The sequence below is a fragment of the Morchella sextelata genome, assembly GCF_020137385.1.
Source record: "Morchella sextelata strain SCLS chromosome Unknown scls_7, whole genome shotgun sequence".
In the NCBI taxonomy this organism is placed as follows: domain Eukaryota; kingdom Fungi; phylum Ascomycota; class Pezizomycetes; order Pezizales; family Morchellaceae; genus Morchella; species Morchella sextelata.
This window is the reverse complement of record NW_025408622.1, coordinates 1,374,295-1,393,518: the sequence shown is the minus strand read 5'-3', so window position 1 is coordinate 1,393,518 and position 19,224 is coordinate 1,374,295. Positions and strand designations below refer to the sequence as shown.

General features: G+C 46.1%; 7 protein-coding genes across 7 annotated transcripts; 5 read left to right on the top strand and 2 right to left on the bottom strand.

The window, feature by feature from the left end:
- Window positions 1-2,325: 2,325 nt before the first annotated feature.
- Window positions 2,326-3,291, top strand: H6S33_012037 (uncharacterized protein; the record flags this gene model as incomplete). Its single annotated transcript, XM_044843404.1, has 1 exon — window positions 2,326-3,291. One exon carries the CDS (start codon window positions 2,326-2,328, stop codon window positions 3,289-3,291), a length of 966 nt encoding a protein of 321 aa, XP_044695705.1.
- Window positions 3,292-5,673: 2,382 nt separating this feature from the next.
- H6S33_012036 (uncharacterized protein) lies at window positions 5,674-8,309 on the bottom strand (the record flags this gene model as incomplete). Its single annotated transcript, XM_044843403.1, has 6 exons — window positions 5,674-6,567; window positions 6,621-6,858; window positions 6,928-7,235; window positions 7,289-7,445; window positions 7,501-7,959; window positions 8,017-8,309. The coding sequence occupies 6 exons, from the start codon at window positions 8,307-8,309 to the stop codon at window positions 5,674-5,676; spliced, it is 2,349 nt and encodes a 782-aa protein (XP_044695704.1).
- A 1,876-nt stretch (window positions 8,310-10,185) lies between these two features.
- Window positions 10,186-11,389, bottom strand: H6S33_012035 (uncharacterized protein; the record flags this gene model as incomplete). Its single annotated transcript, XM_044843402.1, has 2 exons — window positions 10,186-11,027; window positions 11,089-11,389. 2 exons carry the CDS (start codon window positions 11,387-11,389, stop codon window positions 10,186-10,188), a joined length of 1,143 nt encoding a protein of 380 aa, XP_044695703.1.
- A 76-nt stretch (window positions 11,390-11,465) lies between these two features.
- H6S33_012034 (uncharacterized protein) lies at window positions 11,466-12,171 on the top strand (the record flags this gene model as incomplete). The annotated part of the gene is made up of 7 exons (XM_044843401.1): window positions 11,466-11,468; window positions 11,515-11,533; window positions 11,609-11,689; window positions 11,748-11,784; window positions 11,852-11,960; window positions 12,061-12,072; window positions 12,124-12,171. 7 exons carry the CDS (start codon window positions 11,466-11,468, stop codon window positions 12,169-12,171), a joined length of 309 nt encoding a protein of 102 aa, XP_044695702.1.
- Window positions 12,172-12,398: 227 nt separating this feature from the next.
- On the top strand, window positions 12,399-15,068 carry H6S33_012033 (uncharacterized protein; the record flags this gene model as incomplete). The annotated part of the gene is made up of 2 exons (XM_044843400.1): window positions 12,399-13,652; window positions 13,716-15,068. 2 exons carry the CDS (start codon window positions 12,399-12,401, stop codon window positions 15,066-15,068), a joined length of 2,607 nt encoding a protein of 868 aa, XP_044695701.1.
- Window positions 15,069-16,056: 988 nt separating this feature from the next.
- On the top strand, window positions 16,057-17,556 carry H6S33_012032 (uncharacterized protein; the record flags this gene model as incomplete). The annotated part of the gene is made up of 11 exons (XM_044843399.1): window positions 16,057-16,087; window positions 16,164-16,174; window positions 16,344-16,478; window positions 16,537-16,547; window positions 16,611-16,647; window positions 16,732-16,743; window positions 16,970-17,004; window positions 17,073-17,086; window positions 17,146-17,150; window positions 17,207-17,364; window positions 17,406-17,556. 11 exons carry the CDS (start codon window positions 16,057-16,059, stop codon window positions 17,554-17,556), a joined length of 600 nt encoding a protein of 199 aa, XP_044695700.1.
- A 308-nt stretch (window positions 17,557-17,864) lies between these two features.
- On the top strand, window positions 17,865-18,875 carry H6S33_012031 (uncharacterized protein; the record flags this gene model as incomplete). The annotated part of the gene is made up of 4 exons (XM_044843398.1): window positions 17,865-18,107; window positions 18,166-18,493; window positions 18,574-18,731; window positions 18,795-18,875. The coding sequence occupies 4 exons, from the start codon at window positions 17,865-17,867 to the stop codon at window positions 18,873-18,875; spliced, it is 810 nt and encodes a 269-aa protein (XP_044695699.1).
- Window positions 18,876-19,224: the final 349 nt, after the last annotated feature.

Sequence of the window (19,224 nt, the reverse complement as noted above, 5' to 3'; positions counted from 1 at the left end):
TACTAAGTGCATATTCAAGTTAGATCAATGATCATTAGACGTTTCCTTCGCACGCACCTCTTTACAAGGCGAATCAATATTAACGGCTGGCCGGGCATGCATTTTCATTTCGATTAGCTTTGAGAGTACGAGTCCTTTGGAGCTTGTATTGTTAACCTCTAACCGGTACGGCCGTACTGTGTTACCTTGTAAAAGCGCGAAGAGAAAAAGAATATTGGAGTCAAAGGTGTAAATTTTGGTGATTTTCTACCTTCAGTTAACGCTTGGTAAATCGAGAGATAGATAGATTCCAGGTTTCTCGGGGCGTGCGGTCCTGGTGACCATCCAGTTAAAAACGCTTTGCCAGCTGCTATCCGTTGTGTTTTCTTTTCCCACACACTGCTGCCCAGAAAATGCTTTTGGTTAGTCTGCATTTTTTTCCTTGTTTCAGATCCTAGCCGGGAGCCCAACGAGAGGCCGGATTGGTTGATGCCCGCGACAGGCTAGTGAGAGACTATCTATACTCATTGTGGTAGTTGTGGTAAAGCATGGGCATGTTAATTCGTGAACAGCACCGACCAAGCCAACAACAAGTGTGATCATGCCGCCGTTTTCAAGTCGCATCAATCAATGTTGCATGCTGGTAAGTGATCAGTGATCGGCCTGGACTGCAAAAATTACTTGCAGAAGGTTAATCGACCCCAGGTCTCGAACGAACCAGAAAGTAGATACCAAAGATACTAGCTGTAAAAGGCTTCAAGACCATCTCGATAGGTTACCTGATCGTTGCCTTTTATGTCAACTCGGTTTTAAAACGGCAGCATGATAATGTTATCGAATTTCTCCGTGATGGCCATTACCTTGGACTGTCTGCAATCCAAAGAAAGATCGGCTTGGTTCCATATATCGTGGCCCTGGCTTCTAGCAAGACATTGCTTCTTCGACTGCTCAATTTTGGTTCAGAATGTGCCCCAGAGTCTTGGATCAATAGACACTCGAACATGTCTATAGCTATTACTAGCTAACTAATCCATCATTCCCAAGGTTAATTCATACTGGAGACGTTGTGGACTACAAAAGACCAGCATATCTTTTGCACTTCCTTCATTTTTGCGGGTTGGGAAACGTTTCACCATCTGCCATTAGGTGTCATCATTTGACTGCGCAGAATACGTAGAGTACAGACAGTGCAAGTTCTCCAGCTGGCCAGCCCCAGGAAAGTATTCTCATCTCCCATACCTACCCGGAGATGCAGCCGGCATTGCAACTATGCACAGTCCAAACCTCATAATGCAAGTTACACGTGCCTGAACATCGATTAATTGCTCAAGCATCTTCCTGTTTCGCCGACTGGTAACGCGTTTGTAATGCTGCCGAAAACTGGTGAGCGGCCTCAATAGTACTATATAGCCCTTGCAGCTATGTTTACGATTGGGATCAGCGGGAATTTATTAGGATCTTCCAGCCACAGTTCACTCTACTGCGCCCATGGGCGGCCCAGTACGTGAACTTATCACATTGAAGCAGATTGAGAAAAAGTTGGCGCACTTGTTCGAAATATTCATCATTCTGGCCGAGTACTGGCCCCCTCCCTGCCCCCGATCGTATCACGAGTCTTTGGAGCATATCAGCCTCCTTTTCTATACTTATGATCTCTCATTCGGTTATATAAGTAGTAAGATTCTCGCAAGCAGTTTTTCCAAAAGTCCGCCTTGATATCACGCAACACACCACACGACTACGGTATACTTCCGACCTATCCTATCTAAGAAAGCATACGTATCTTCAAATCACGGTTAAAGCTTCACAGAAACCAAGTAGCTTCACTATCTATATCCGCTCATCGTCATCTGGTCTTTCGGAATTTCTTCGGTAACACAAATCAATCTCAGCTGCTGCAACAAAATTTATCTATCCTTCGTAGTCCATACTTTGCTCTGGAGCTTGGATTAATTATATTAGATTAGTAAATTTATAAAAGTAAGTTCAGATCATAGTTAGCGTCAGGTTCATACCATCCCCCAACTTCCAAAATTATCACATACTTTTATACCTGTGGCCAACTTCAATACCCTATCTTCAAAATTCTCTAGCTTTGCTACGTTGCAAATATCCTTCTACCAACCCCGATCGCTCCAATTCGCCAGTATATAGGTTTAAAGTCCTTTATTGGACCTTTGTCTGTATTGTCAATGCTTAAAGATTATTTATTTCCCTGCTGTATTCGATAAACCAGTATATTTGCAACTGCTGTAATATTGACGTTTGAGAGGATTTATCTATTATATTGTGCATGAACAAAGTTGACCATTTCTAGTGCACTACAGATACTCACCCACCCACGATATGGCATCGACCATGATGCCTTTAAACCAAATCGACGAAAACCTGTTTACTAGCCCACTGAGCCTTCGCCGACACTCAATTTCGTCAGCTAATTCTTGTGCGACTCCGAATTCCCCTGGAGATCCTCATACACCGAACACGACTTCACCCCATACGCCAAAGTCAGAGGCTGGAAGCTCGCCGGTATATAACGATAACGAGTTTCAAAACTTCATGATGAGATTTCAGGGATTGAAGTCACAATATGGGTCGCAATCGATTGCCCCTAATCTACTTACTATGAGTAATTCTCATTGCGATAACCACGACGCAAGCTCATTGTATGATCCACACGAGGACCTTCTTCAGCCACATCAATTGGAACAAATCGGTCAGGTTTTCCCCCAACCACTCCATAGCCAACCACCGCAGTGCAATAATCAATTACAGTCGATGCCATATATAAACGACTGTTCACCACCATATCAATGGGGTCACGAAAACAACCCCGGTGCCGCTGCAATGACCGCCCTGCAGTGTGCGAGAGAAAAGTACGAGGAGGATGACGAGGAAATGTTGGATGAAGATTCGCAACAGTCTTCACCTCCACCTGCTGTCAACTATTTACCGCCGTTGCAGCAAGCTCCTAGCAAGATTAGAGGACAACGACGCCGTCGGAGTACCATGCGTCGAACAGATCAAGACGAAGATGACGAGAACGATCAGGAGGGGGGTAGTTATCTTGTACTCATATCATCTGCAAATATGCCTCACATGTGTAAGGAGAAGGGGTGTGATGGGAGATTCAAACGCCCAGAACACCTTCGCCGTCACGAACGGACTCATACTCAGGAACGGCCTTATAAGTGCGATGTCCGAGGATGTGGTCGGCCTTTCTCGCGGAGTGACAACCTCAAAGCCCACCGAAGAACCCACATGAGGCCCGGAGGTAGGAACATCTACGTTGCGGGTCTGCAAATGTTGTAATGGGCACAGTGCGGTTTGTTTATATGTTTGTGTTTTTGTTATATATACCTCTTTCATTTCACTAGTACTCCATTCATGTGGATCATATTTCTGTATGTAACTCTAAGATATGAGTTTTTATTCGACGCTTTTCTGGCTGGTTTGGTGGGTCTTCTACATTTTCACATGTACTTTCTTTCTTTCTTTCTTTTTTTGTTCTTCTAATCGTGAAGATTTACTATCTGCGGTGTCTGGGGGCCTACATGTTTTGGATCGAGCCTTTTCTATTTTACGTTCTCTTATTTTTGGGGGGGTCAAAAGGGCGGACAAGAGTCGATTTTTCTGTGGCACTAGTATCATCGGATTAACATGTAGTTCGCAATACACAATGTCCTCAGCTTACATACAAGCTTAAGTTACAAGAGTATATAGGTACATCTCTGTAGCGGTAGCTAGATCTAGTTGGAGATTGATTGGCTAGAATCAATAGATTTCAGGAACAAATACCAGTCATACTAAGATACTATGGTGACGTAAATAAATCAACCTGTAACAGTTCCACTGTGGCTATGCATATATGTATACATGTAGTTAAGGTACACAAAAGCAGACTATTACTCGGTGGCAGAACAGTTTCAGTGGTTCGGTCTTGGCAGCTTTACCAAAGTCCGAGTCAGCCACCATATACAGCTCATCATGTTAATTGAGATGGTACGGCCATAAGTCAATCGGGATGGCTCCACCCGCTGAACAAGGATCAATAGAATCATAATCTACCCTAATCTGTGCCGGCTTGGCTTACCTAAATTCCTCGCCGGTCAAAGTCAATGATATTAGGGTCTCTTTTTAGATCTGCTTGGGCATGGGATGTAGTACTCCGTTTCCCTGCTCAGCGAGATCCCTACTCAGCGAGATTCACATACAAATAGTTCTTGGCTGCATGCTCGGCGGCCAGTTTTTACGTGGTGGAGAGCCCCAATTCTCGGTTAGTAGGGATCTCGCTGATCAGGGAGTACTTGATAGTTAATCGCTCAACTATTCAACCTAAATCGATCAACCAGCATGTGGCACGTGCTGTAAGAGGGGCAGAGTTCTACTGGGATCGAAATTCAGAGTGTGAGAAAAAAGCAAAAAAAGAACTTCTGGCGGTTGAGTATGGATCTTTGGAGTGCGGTATGTACTGATGTCCAAAGGACAAAACGTGGTGTGCGAATCCTTGTGAGTGAAAAATTAAATATGGGCAAGAGAGTTCTACATCCAATCAATATTGGAGGATAGATCGAAGACTGTATCTCCAATAATGTGTTAGTAGGACATCAAAGATGCCTGACTCAATGCAATGGTACGCACGGTATGCTGTGGCCAGCTCCGAACATACAGCCAGTTCCCCTATCCCCCAAGGCTTCCACCACTGTGATTTATTACTGAATGTGATTGGACGCAGTATTTCCTTTGCCGAAGTTTGAACACCCCCCATTAAGGCGTGTCACACCATATAATATTAAGGGACTTGCTTCGAGATTCCAACCACATATGTGCAGCAATTAACTTCTTTCGAGGTACACTTTTTTTCTCACGCCGATCAACTCTCCATTTGTTCAAGAGATAAGTGTTGACATGTACGTGGCAGAAAACGAATTCAGTACACATGTTTATTCTTTTGTCGATTCTTGGGGGCCTAGACCTGGCCAGGGGGTTATGTAATCAGATCAGGCCCCCACGATGAGATGAACCATCAACAGGATTACAGTCGCAACTCGATATGCCGGAACTCAATACACCGGATCCCTTGCTGTCCCGTACGAGATCCTCTGAGAATATTATTTTTCCTACTGCAAAATCAATCTGCTATCCCGGATTTTTTGCTATCCCGTACGAAATCCTTAGAATCTTGGCAATCCGGCATATCGAGTTGCGACTGTAGATCGTGTCTTGTAAACGAAGTAAAAAAACGCCCTGACCTAGTGCATAATTTTGCCGCGACACGCGGGACCCGCCGTAGATTAGCTTGGTCCCTTTTGTCAGTCAGCCTTTGGTCGTTTTCTTTATGCGCGATTCGGATCACATGACATCAGTCGTCCGACCCAACCGCCAGTCTTGGCACAAAAATGCTTGACGTTTGTAAATCGCGTGAAAGGAGGCCTGTCGTTTTAAAACGAAGAAGTTTAATCACTGAGAACTTTTCCCAGTCGCAAGAAAGTTTTTCTTTCGTTTATGGTCTTGGTCCTCCCGCTATTTTCATAAGCCAATCAATCAATTTAATCATGCCTACATAATATTATAACTTGACCGAAATATGTTAAAAATGTCGTGTACGTAAAGTCAGGAGATTTCGTATACATGTATGTTGCTCAACCCCCAGGAATCAATCAGCTATAACCGAACTCACTAGCGATACCGAGATTATTGCTTCTCATTCTCGACTCTCAGTTCTTTTACGATCTCTCCAGCAATATGGTGTGCTATGGCCATAACAGTAATCATCGGGTTGACTCCACTTGCACTGGGGAAAACACTCGAATCTGCCAGAAATAGCCCCTCTGACCCCCATACCTTGCCTTTATCATTGACCACGGAATCAACTTCATCACTCCCCATCCTGCAACTCCCCATCTGATGTGCGCTTATAAAAGTAGATTGCGGCAATGGCAATCCATAATCTTCTAGCTTTTTAAGCCACCGTTGAAACCGCTTGTCGTTGATACCGGGGTCGTCAAACTCTCTTTCCTCCTCTTCGACAGGTGTTTGTAGGCTATCGCTGCAAAAGAGTATCTCGAGTACCTTTTCAAGCTCTTCATTTTCCTCTTCTTTCTCTAATGCAAGCTCTTCGGAAGTAGGATGTCGTTTGAATGTGGGCATTCCCGAGTGGTAAGGAACAATTTCCTCTGCGCCTTCGATGAACAAGAGCTTTGATAGTGCAACAACGCCCTTTAACAGCATCGCCCGATCATCTGCACTGGGAGTGTAACTAATTCGCGGCAGTCCAGTTGTTGGATCACAGTAAACTCTACCTGGATCCTTTTCTTTGAGTAACGCCAGGAAACAACCTGCCCGATGGTGGTTCAAGAAATGCCTCTTGAGCTGTACGTGATCATTGAAAGGGAACGTGCGCATCCATATCACAGGTGGCATAACGGAGGTTTCTAGCTTAACGCCATGTCCGAGGCCATCGAGATTTTCAAACTCGGTACAAGCGCTTGTCAGGATAGAGCCGGACATAGGGTTTGTAGGGGTAGGGAAGAAACCAGTCATGAGGCAGACGGGATGGGCGTGGAAATTTTTGCCAATATTCGGGTTCTATAAAATATTGTTAGAAAGATTCCCTGAACTCTGCATAGGGAATTACTTACAGTTAACCCACTCCTCATCAAGATGGCTGGAGAATGTATGCTCCCGCTACTGATAATAACCTTTTTGGCTTTGATGATTACTTTCACCGTTCTACCTCCCTGAACTTTAGCACCCCAATTACCCTCCACGCCTATTGCTTTTGTCTTCTTTTCGTCCGAGAAGATGATTTTATCGACGTAAAAGTCTTGTATAAATTCGGCACCGGCTTTTGCTGCGTCTGGAAGCCATGTTTGGGTTCTGTATCGATGTTTCAGGCTCATAAGAGACATCCTCTCAAAATATCCAAATAAAATTGCAGAAACTTACGTCCCCATCTTTCTTCCTTCGCTTGCCTCCATCCCTCCACAACCAAAACAACAGTACCCGTCATCATGAGTTCTGTGCTGCTTAACCTCCCCATCCAACAGAGCCCCAGTGTTCTGCGGTATGGTGATTGCTCTCCAACCAAGTTTTCGAGAACCTTCGAGAATAACTTTGTTTCGATGGTTATGCTCAATTTCATCAGTGACACCCATACGATTACAGACGTAATCCATGCATTTCTGGTAGTCTTGTGACATAAAGAACGGTAGGCCATTTTTGATTGCCCATTCTTCCCTAACGTAACCTTGAGTCTAGAATTCATATCAGTATCCATTTTCTTCTAGAGAAGTTCTATGGTCAGTACTTGTAAACTTGCCGCCCAATTAACCATGCCGCCCCCCCCAAAAGTAGTACCTGCAGCAAAGGCGACACTGCCATCATCGGAAGTCAATGTCATTCCTGCCTCGAATATCTCTTCAAGGGCTTGGAGCTCAGGCAACGGAAGTTGATCCGTTGGATACCTGTTTTTTTGGTCACATCAGCGTGAGAAACCCTAAAAGTAGATGTCGAATATACCAAATGCCCTTTTCTACCACCACAACTTTGTATCCCTCTTTTGCTAACCTCGCTGCTGCCACAGCTCCACCACAGCCAGATCCGACAATTACTACGTCATATTCAATCTCTTTTACATCTTTTACACCTTGTTGTCCTGTGCTTGATGAAAAATTGAGGAATTCGAATTTATGGAATGGTCGATATTTCTCATTTCCTTTGTCAGAGTAGATTTCTTCAGCTATCCTTCCGATTCTCGCTTTGTGCCCAAGAGCACCATAAAGTACATCTTTGGATATGGATCTAGACCATACAGTCTTGGTGATCGCGACTATTGCTTTGGCAAATGCTCGTATAGGTGGGAATAGCACAGTCGAGGCAGGGTTGAGCCAGAAACGAATAAGCTCTTCCCGTTTATCAAGGGACTGTAAGTGGAAAAGTGTTGATGAGTACGTCAACAGAACGCACCCCGGAACAGAACTATGATTGATGGATCAGTAATTTGTACACAGCTAGGACATGGAAGGAGAATAATACTTGAGCAAATCTAGCACCGCAGCAAACTGATCGACCGTTTTTCGTGGAAGCCTAGTGCTTAGGAAAAAATCCAGATATTTCCGAAACTCTACGTTTGAATAATTGCTCTCATTTGCTGCAAAGGCCTTGATAGATTGCGGGTCAACCTCAGCTGGGGCTTCAGCTAAAATAGACTGAATCTCTTTTTGGTCGAGAGCCTGAAAGACTACTGATGTAAGAGCGTATAATGTGATCCATTGTGAGGGTTTCAAGAGAGGGGAGAAGTCGTGTGCGTTATCTAGTGGTGATGGCATTATAAGTTTGGGTACGCGAGGAGGGGCTCGTTTGGCTTTGGTACGTGATAGGAGGTGACGTTGATATAAGCTATTATTCTCCAAGCCGGTGATACCTAGGTCTGACTACATGAAAAGTCTGCGTCTGCGGCGATCGCCGTGAGGAGAACCAGCGATTCAGGAAGACTACATGGGTGTTGATCTAGCAAAACCGTCCGCACAGCCAAATCCTTATTCTGAAGGGCCGCACAACGGATAAACTCCAATCTTCCTAAAGCTCAGAGAACCTTGGTGAGGGCCCATAATTAATTTTTCAACTATTTGTCCCATCAATTAGAGGCTGTACAGTGCGGTAGCGAACTGGTGAGACCTCGTTGCGTTGCCACACAGGTACCTTTTGCTAGATCGACACCCATGTATGTACGCGGCCAAGGAAAATCCTACTACTTAATAATTGCTGACTAGGGGTCGGCCTGGCGTTACTACCGCGATGATTGACGACCTAGATATAACGAGGCACCATTTGGCTGTAAACAAATTTGGTTGTAAACAATGAGCTTTGAGATATTTCACGTGTAGATAATTGGATAAACATAATAAAAATCATATTGGTAGTGACGTTGAGCGAACTTGTTGATATTAACCCAGGTTCATTTGCAGTAGTCATTTGCAGCAGTCATTTGCAGCGGTCATTTACAACGGTCATTTGTCCGGACGGGTTTATTTGGTAAAAGACGAGAATCGGAAATGGTTATTCCAAAGACGGGCTTCTTGCATCATGGGATAGCGGACGTACGCAGCTACGGGGGTTCAAAAGACGAGGTTATTAGTTAAAAGACGGACGGGCGAAACAGTACGACAAAAGACGAGGCTTTTCGCGTAAATGACGAGGATTTTGGCTCAAAACACGTCTTGGCGAACCGCGTTTTTGGCTAATGTGTTTTTTGGTGGTAAAGTTATCAGCGATTGACTTTTTGTCACTTTTTGTTACCTTTAAGACGGGGAGCACCATGGCCCTTGTCTGTCAACACTGCGGCCTGAGTTCTTCAAAGTGGATCAGAATGATGGATGATAATTCTATTCAAGTGATCGCCTATTCTATCACTATAAATACTGATCTCCTTCTGCAATTTTGTTCTCTGTCACGTCTGATAGCTACATACATGTCTTTTTTGTGTGTCCTCTGGTCATGTGACCGGCAACACGGTCCGGTATCAGTCGATACGGGCCCGTGGACGACAGTAACTTGAGAAGCTCTAATAGCTTACTTGGCATATCTGGCCATAGCAATGTGGCTAATAGCAAGTTACAGCGAAAGCTTGCTATAACGGTACGCTCGGGACCGGAATTTGGTACCGTTATAGAGAGATTACCCTTATAGAAGGTACCGTTATAGCAAGCTTTCGCTGTAGTGTGGTGTGATGCTCCGGCACAAAAGTCTGGGCACGAGACTAGTAGCAAGTACTTAAATAGGAGGCTTAACCTTCGCTTCTCTTCATCATCAATACAACATAGTTATTATTCAAAGATACAAGCCCTTCGAACTTGTTAAGTGGATCGAGCTCTTGGCCAACTGGATCAGAACATATCTGTGGACACAAACACCGCCGGATACTGATTGCATACCAACCTTAATGACCGGCACCGTACCACTTAGCTTAAAAGAGAAAAGGGTCAATTACTAATGAGTGCTGCGCTAACCCTAGTAGAAAGTTACTTGATCCCCCCCGTTATAATTCTCCTGATATTATCTCTCAAGGAACAACCCATCCCACACATAACCACACCGTTGTAGCAACCTTAACTATAAATACTTGCTCAGATGAAGAATGAGTGATACAGAGAACTGAGATCGAAGGAAAACCCACAAGACCACAATCCGGCATGGAACCTTCCCTTAGCCCCCAGCTCTCCTATGAAAGGCATCGAGCTGGGACAACTGTTTCGGGTTCAAGGTAGTCGCCCTGACCGATTTCAGTGCGAAGTTGAAATGTCGTCTTTGAAGTGTCCTTCGTGACGGGTACTCGCCGGTGACAGGATCAGGGACTTCAGTCTCGACACAAGCAAGTGCAGCAGTAACACAGAGATTCTTGAGATCGGAACCCGTGTATGATGGCGTCAGTCTTGCAAGGATAGGGAGGTTGATGTCAGGCCCCAAGTCCTCGTGCTTGAGGAGAAGTTGCAGAATCCCTTGCCTTTGGTGGACTGTGGGGATATCAATGTGGATGTGCACTGGCGCACGGCGCAGCACCGCAGGGTCGAGGTCGAAGGGACGGTTTGTCGACAATAACAGGAACGGAGAGTCCATGCTGCTTCCCATGCCGTCCCACTCCAGCAGGAATTGGTTGAGCATTCCGCGTTGGTGCTTTCTATCTCCGCTTTTGCGAGCGCCGAAAATTCCGTCCGCTTCATCAATGAAGAGTATGCAGGGGGAAAGTTTGCGCGCCAGCGTGAAGGCCGCTTTGATATATTTCTCAGGTTCCCCCCAGCATTTCTGAAAAATATCGGCACCAGTGACTTCAAGCATGAGAAAGCCGGACTGCTTGGCCAATCCTCTCGCCAAAAGAGTTTTTCCGGTTCCTGGAGGTCCGTAGAGGAGCGCACCTGTAACCTTATTTCTGCGAAGCACGCCGTACTGGAACGCGTCAGGTCTGTTTAACGCAAGAGCGGTGACACGTTCAAGCTGATCGATGACGGTACGATTAATGTGGATATCCGAGTAATTCGGACTAATATTTGCTTGGGCGAGGTCAGTACTTTGATAGGACCTACATTCATCTTATAATTAAGCATGGCTTACTGGTATTAACGATTCCACCCATTAGTTTCTGCTCGTATTGATTGCATCCCGCTTCTATGCTCTTTAACTTCGACTCATAACGCTCTCTATCGTCCCACTTCCACCGTTTTGTATCGGGCATCGTGGGATCAGGATCAGGCCCGTCTCCGGGCGGTCGTTTCGTGTCGTCTGTGCTTTCGGGGACTGGCTGCAACCGATTTGTATCGGGCATCATGGGATCAGGATCAGGCCCGTCTCCGGGCGGTCGTTTCGTGTCGTCTGTGCTTTCGGGGACTGGCTGCAACCGATTTATATCGGGCATCGTGGGATCAGAAGCAGGCCCAGCTTCTAAGATCCGTTTATACTCCTTGAGCTGACAGGAAGCGTTCGTAGTTATCATGGTTTGCGTCATGATTGGCCAGCAGTGAAATAACTGTCGTAGAAAAGTTTCGAAGAGGCGGGCGAGGTAGTGAAGTTCAATTCAGGACCGCGAGCTCAATATTCTCTTCAACCTATATCTGATACTGATTGTGTGGAAAAGCCACTGATGACAGTGGAAGTTATGGCTCGAACATTTTAAACAGCAAAACACATCAATATTGGCGGAGTTCGAATAAGCATGGTACGTACTCGATTCGGACAGCTCGTGTAGAGGGCACTGCCTAACGCCTTGCTGGCAGTCTCAGCTACGGCGCCAGAGCTCATTCATGAGCACAGGTGCGTGCATTTGAATTCTACCATAAATTTTATCGTGTAGACGCACTGCCTAAAGCCTTGCTGGCAGTCTCAGCTGCGGCGCCGGAGCTCTGGCCATAGATGTTTTGCGCCAATTCCGCAGCACGCACACAATTGCGCAGCACCCATGCCGCACACAATTGCGCAGCGCTGCCCACGTACATTTGAAGCCAACCAACCATATATCTTGTCCTTCACCCATTTGAAGTCAACCGGACTTTTATCATTCACTGTTGTGTGCTGTCGATCGTTTGCCAGTCCCACAGCCTTGTGAGCAAATATGCGAGCCTTGTTGGAAGTTGAAACTGAAGCATCGACCAGAGGACAATACACAGATACTCCCCACACAACACTGCTGTGGTGATGTGAGACTTTGCAGGAATAAGCTATACGGTGTCTCATAACGGGACTGGATCTCTTCACTATATCTATCCTTAAAACTAAGGTACTGGCCCTGAAGTTGGATGATATTGTCGCACCTAAATCGAATACTTCACGTTTTCCAAACAAAGTTTACATTGAACGCATCCAGGTAATCCGTCTTCAAAAAGCGCTTAAATCATTTACTTATCAAGTCTAGAGACGTTGTAGTCATAATGGCAGCGAATTCCGTCAGAGAGATTACTACACCGACATTGACATCGACATTGGACCCGCCCCAAAACGTTGAAAGTCGATTAAATCAACCGAATCTCCTCGCTCAGGATCTCTCGAACCCGATACAGGGTCCTGCTACGGCTGCATCTTTCTCTCCTATCCTTCAGCGTAGTCCCACGCTTCCATCTGCCGAAGCCAGGGCAAAGCGCTTCTTCCGAAACCACACGCGTAGAACGCGACCGCACCCAACTCAGCTAAGCCCAGCGATAGCATCGGTTGAACGACTGCAGGAAGAAGGAATTCCAGCTCAACGAGGTGTCAAGATTAACATAGACCCCAATAAGATTTTCCAAGCCGCCTGTGCCCACGACAAATCGATCGCCTCTCTGACAGACCTCCCTAGCAGCGCCGCTTTTCCAGAGTATGATGATCTGAATGCCTATTTTATTAGCGAGGACACTACAAAAGAACTCCTGAAGCGGGAGATTGCCCGTCTCGTAGCGATCGTGGAAAATCCCGAAGGCGAGCTGAGATTCTCTAATCAGGAAATTCTCGAAGAAGGCTCTCAGGACGGATACAAAAAGCTTTCCTCGCTATCCCGTATGATCATGAAGGCAGTATCTATTACCAAACTCGATAACGAGGCCATTGACCTGAAATATGGCATTTCCAGCTACGGGAAAGTGGCAAAATGCCTGAGGGTAGTTCGTTCCGGCCAGGCCGCCAGTGCGCAGAACGAGCTTGAACCCGATTCGACCAAGTATTCTGACGAAGAGGGTTACATAAATGCGTGCTATATTCTGGTCGATTATGTGACTGCAGTCTTGGTAAGACTGGTTACTCAATCAGGGAGTGGGGACTATTGGCACACTAACTTGGTGGGAGTGCTTGCAAAACTGACGACAAAGGTCAAAGTGCTGTTACTGACGCTGGGCAACAATGCTTCTATTTCGATGATGAATGCGGAATCTGCACTGGAGGAGTCGGGCCAGCCAGCTGCCGATGATGATGATGAGGAGGAGGAGGATTGCGAAGAAACGCTTCTAAACAAAAATACGAAAGAAGGCAAGGCATCCACTGAAGACCCTGCTGTAACGTTGCATTGCGCCCATCAGTCAAAGTTTCGGTCAGGACCTATGGCCATTCTGAATTACATCTTCATGTCTTTGCAATATCTGAAACGCTCGGGGCTTCCTATGACTTCTTACGAAGTCTGCGCGGTAGTCTATGAGACGGGGTTTGAAGGGTTCAAGGTACGTGCCTCCCGTAACTACATTTGTACGATAGATAGCAGACATCTAACGAAGCTCATGTAGGCACTTCTTTTTCAAGACCGAGACTACGAATTTACGGCCACATCAGACCTCGATAATCTCAACGTCGCACACTCGGCATTTAAAATTCTGAACCAGACCGTTCTGAACCTCCAGAAACACAAGCGGATCTCTCAAGAGGGCCCCCCACCAAACTCAGGCACAGGCGCTCTATGCACTATGATTGAGTGGGAATATTCCGAAGAGCAGGATAGCCCAAGCCCTGGTAACGGAGGCCCGGAGTGGCCAGATACAGATCCATCTGACTTCTCAAGGTCATACAAACATGAATTGATTCTCTATAGCATGGAAGACATCATTACCGTGATGGTACCACTGGCGGCGACGAGTCCAGTGATTGTAGCGAATCTCAATAGCTTCAGAATTTTGGTTACCCTTACTGGGGATGTTGATGATGACGTCCGTCCTTATACAGAGAGCAAATTCGACGCATTCTTTCGCATGTTCACCAACGAATTCGATAGTACTAGTCGACGTCGAGATGTTCTTCGATTATCGCAAGCGGTACAGAGTGGTCTTTTCTCCAGAAGCAGTCTCATTTCTCAGACTGGCGCCTCATCGCCCAATATCGAGAAAGAACGCGTAGGAAATCGGTTGCGACAGCTCACAGAAGAAATGGACGAGTGGGTCTATGATGAAAGCTCTGTGATCGTCAATTGCGGGCTCTATGTCTGGAGTGTCATCGCTGCAGCAACAACCTTGGTTTTAGGTGGCCTGGCCATAGGCTTCTCTGTTGGCGATCGCCTAACAGGGGTGGATCCTTTCAGCATCACGACATACGCGTGGCTCCTGGCAGCCTTCGTCGTTCTGGTTTGCAAAAGCATTCAGGTCGAAAACTGGTCGTGGAGGGACTTTCTCCTATGTCGGGTCAAGTGCCGAAGTGTCTCAGAACTGCAGAGCGTTACGGGAATCAATGATCAACTCATCATGGCCAAGCTCCTCCACGATGAGCGCGGGACGATTCTGAATACTCGGGGACCCTACAATTCGGTATTTCAGCGTAAATCAGAAGACGGCTCTGGCTTCTCCATCGACCGGCCCCTGAATACGCGAACCTTGTTACTCAGCGGCTTGACCTTGATGAAAGTCATGACGGCACAAGGCCATGCACTCGTGTGCCTCGATGCTCGGCGGGGGACAGACCTTGCGGTCGTCGAACATCGGGGCTTGGATAGAAAGAATCATCTGGTGTGTGAGAATATCAACCGGCCGCGGTCGCATACTTCAAAACAATCCCGCAGCTTGCAGTCCGTGAGGTTGCCCTTAGCAAAATCCCCACTGAGATGGAAGAAGGTGCAAGGTGTTTACAATATATTGGATGCTGTTTTTGTGTAAGAAGTGTGTCGCTGTCTCAGGAATGGTTATGGGTAGGGGTGATTTAAGGAGAGCTACTTAGACGGACCGAGAGTTAGATCGTTACGCTTCACCAATTTCACTTCACAATTTTTCTCGATTCGATTCTAGTTCTCGTCCTCGTCCTTGATCTCTTTCCTCTCTTTGGTTTCTTCATTACCATACTAAAGGGGGTTATATGGTTGGGGTTAATGGGGAAGAACATCATGAAACGGGGGGAGCCGAGCATGTCCTGACCATACGCGTGTATACAGTATACTGTGACCATGTCTCCATTGCTAGCACACTCCGCACTGTGATATATTAAAATGGAAACGAGATCCTAAGCCGTTACCAAAGATTGCAATCACAAAACAAACGTCACGCGACCTCCGGTCAAAGCGGATGTAGTTTTCGCGTACAACTTACTTGATATTACTACATACAAAAATAGACCCTTTTATACTAATAGGTAGGCGGCCAAAGGTAGTAGGCAGGCGGCCAAAGGTAGCACTTTGTGGGTGCGTGCGGGTGATGGTTTGTGACCGCACCCGCTAACTAGTACTAAAGGTTCGAGTACTAGTACTGCGCACCCTAAGCCCTACATACCACACGGAGGGGGGGGAAGCGAAGCGAATCGTGATCACTCTTCCACGCCATGATCCGCCGCCATAGCCGCGGTCTGGTCGAAAGCACATTCACTTTTTTTCCTGCGGGTGTACATACGCGCTAGTATTTCTAGTTTCGATATCTAAGACTTCCCGCGGTGTAAGGCCAAAGCTAGGCAAACATGAACATCTTGGGCCTCGAGTATACATAGTGTACTGGTGAACCCAGCTATAGGCTTTTTGCAATACACGGCTATCGCATAAACCTAGTTCCAAAATTAAATAACCAAATTTAACAGATCTTCATAGACAAGGTTGATAACCGTTAATGTTGGGGTCTGAGCCGGTGCGGGAAATTCATCTTATCAGTATACAAAGATTTTATGGGTTCCTATCTCATTCACTTGACCAACTGTATCCGCCAAAGAACGAGCATAATATATTGAGTTCTGCAGGGATTAATCCAACTTATGAAAGCCACTGGATACAGGTAATGACGAGGTAAGTTTGGAAGCTGTGTAGATGTGTAGTCTGCTTGGCTATCCCCAAAGAAGTAAGACCTTAGAGTTGTGTGGCCTAGGTCGTGCGTCATTGAATCATACAAGCCACTGCCGATCCCAGGGATGAAGGACGGGATTGGTTGACCGTTGAACACCTCTAATCAAATTAGATTGAGTTGTGGCGTAGTTTATCACACCCAAAACGCAACCTTCTTGAGATAGAGTTGGGCAGGGAACCGTTTGCGGGGAAGGTACATACATACATTAAGCACACCTCGGCCGGGACCGAGGACATTTTTTGGCAGGTAAATAGATTAAGGGCCGTTGATACCTAACTACATGTACTAACTACATGTACTTGAGAGGGCCGGTAGGTAAGCGCTTGCAATATCTTGCGGTCGCCGTATTTATTATAGTAAAAATAATGACCAAGTAAGCAATTGCAAGCCTCCTCAAGCTCGATCAATGGTACATGTAAGCTATCACCACATGTGCGTAGAGTTATTACAATTGGGTGATAGAGTATAGCACTAGCTAACACTGGAGGATCTTTAACAGTTACCGCAGGTGGTACATTCTCCCCTAGGAACGCCGTGTGTGGGGCAGAGCCAATAAACGCTTATCCAGACAGATCATGAGATAGAGCGATTTATTGGGTCTTCCCTCAAGGAATCCCCCCGAAGAGAACCTACTAGTGCAGCTGTGGTCTCGTGCATAGTTTTCAAAGCTTGGTTCCGGATAGACAGATCAGATTGCTAGCCGGTCCAAGCGCGGATACTCTAGATAATTTATTTAGATGGTAATTAACTATATGTACCTACATGTATATACGTATGATCATGAAGACTTCGCTACTCCTCTAGCCCTCAGGAGATATAGGTAATTTGGGAGATCTTTAGTTTTGAGCTTTTAAGTTAGTATTGCCCAAAATCTTCATATTCACTTTCGGCACTTTATAAATTTAACAACCAGATGACGTGAGAGCTTGTCCTCAGTTTATGAGAATTTACTATATATACTGAAATGGTTAGAGTGGCCAAGTATCGCCGGTGCTGGTATTGAGCCCGTTTCGGAGTGCAGGCCGATCGTGAATACAAATATGATATCTCAAACATCTCAGGTTCTCCGGGTTATGCATGTCAAATTTTGGATCGTAGCCCAAGAAGAATTATCGCCCCTGCAGCTTAGCAGGTACATGTATCCAGGTTTATTGCTAGGTGCCACACCAAAAGGAAGCCTCTGCAACGGGATGTTCACCAGGACCCAACCTTCCGGATTGGTGAGAACAAACTTTCAGATGATAACGGCCTCATCCGAAAGAGTTCCCTTTCTTTGATCGGTTTGGAAGGGTTTTTGATGGGTCTCGCCGCTACCTTACTTTGACCGCACCTACTACGCCTACTACACCTTCCGCCAACCGTTCCATGATATCGTGGGGTACGATAGAGATGGTACCAAACTAATCGGTCTATTCCGCTTCTTATTGTCCCTGGCAGGTATCATGCTTGTCGATGATGGTACTGGAGGTAATAAGTTTTCTCCACTTCAAACTAGATTCGGCATGTGGGATTCACCAAACCTCAGATACAAAACCGTATAAATACTGAAGCTCCTCCAGTTCTATGTACCGCATCCACAGCTCAAGCATCTCATCCAGTCTCTGCCATTCGATCTGTCTATAGTACTCTAAAATGAAATTCGGATTCTCAGTCGTTTTTTCTCTGCTCGCGGTGGTGTCCGCACGTAAGTGCGGTACCCCGGAGCCAACCAAGGAGCAGCTCCAGGTCAGCGCACAGATGGCTATTGAGGCGTTGGAAAGTCCAGACTCATTCTCAACTGCTGCGGTCATCACGATTCCGACCTACTTCCATGTTCTGAGATCCGGCACCAGCGTGTCCCAGGGAAACATCCCTGATTCTGTGCTCCAGGAGCAGGTATGTATTGCATTTGGGCCAAATTTTAATGGTGTTTAATTCTTTATTTGCTGTATAGTTGAATGTCTTGAACGAGGATTACGCTTCTACTGGCTTCCAGTTCAACCTTCTGGGGATAACCCGCACAACCAACTCTGGCTGGTACAATGACCAGAACGAGGCCGCGATGAAGCAGTCTCTTCGCAAGGGAGATTACAAGACTCTCAATGTCTACTTCCAGAACCTAGGAGATGGTCTTCTCGGGTACTGCTACTTCCCCGAGACCGAGACCTCCAGTTCCCTCTTGTATGATGGCTGCTCCATCTTGTCTACTTCTGTTCCGGGAGGAAGTGCCACTGGTTATGATTTGGGACGTACCGCTACCCACGAAATTGGACATTGGTTTGGTAAGTTGATTGATACTTTTCTTGTAATGGTCTGTACGAACATAAGATCCACTGACTGTTTGTGTGTGGTCTACATGTAGGTCTTTACCACACTTTCCAGGGCGGATGCTCTGGCGGTGACTCTGTCTCCGACACCGCTGCTGAAGCTTCTGCTACAAGTGGATGCCCGACCTCCAAGGACACTTGCACAGGTTCTTCGTACCCCGGTGTCGATCCCATCCACAACTACATGGACTACGTAAGTTATCATACCTATTGTATAATCTTTGGGGACCTTTTACTTACACATTCATTCATGCAGTCTACCGATGTCTGCATGTACGAATTCACACCTGGACAGGCCACTAGAATGCTGCAACAGTACAACGCGTACAGAGCTTAGAGGATTTTTTTCTTTCTTTCAGCTTATGATAAATGATAGTGATGTAAGCAAAGTTGAATGTATGCTTCAGCATTGAGTGTTGAATTGGTTATTGATGTATCTGAGGGAAAATGCAATGAGCTTTACGTTTCAAACATTCTTGAGCTTCTGATGGTGGTTATGCTTTCCATCGCGCCACATAGGTGGGAAACGTAAAACAGTGAAAATATCCAAACCTCGTCTGTAAACTTGATCAGCGGGTAGTGCGGTTGCGCAACCTCATAAAATGTTTTATCCCAACGGGTAGTGCCATCGCGTAGTGTTCTCCAATAACTGATACGTCTCGCCAACTTGTCCACCGCAAAGGACC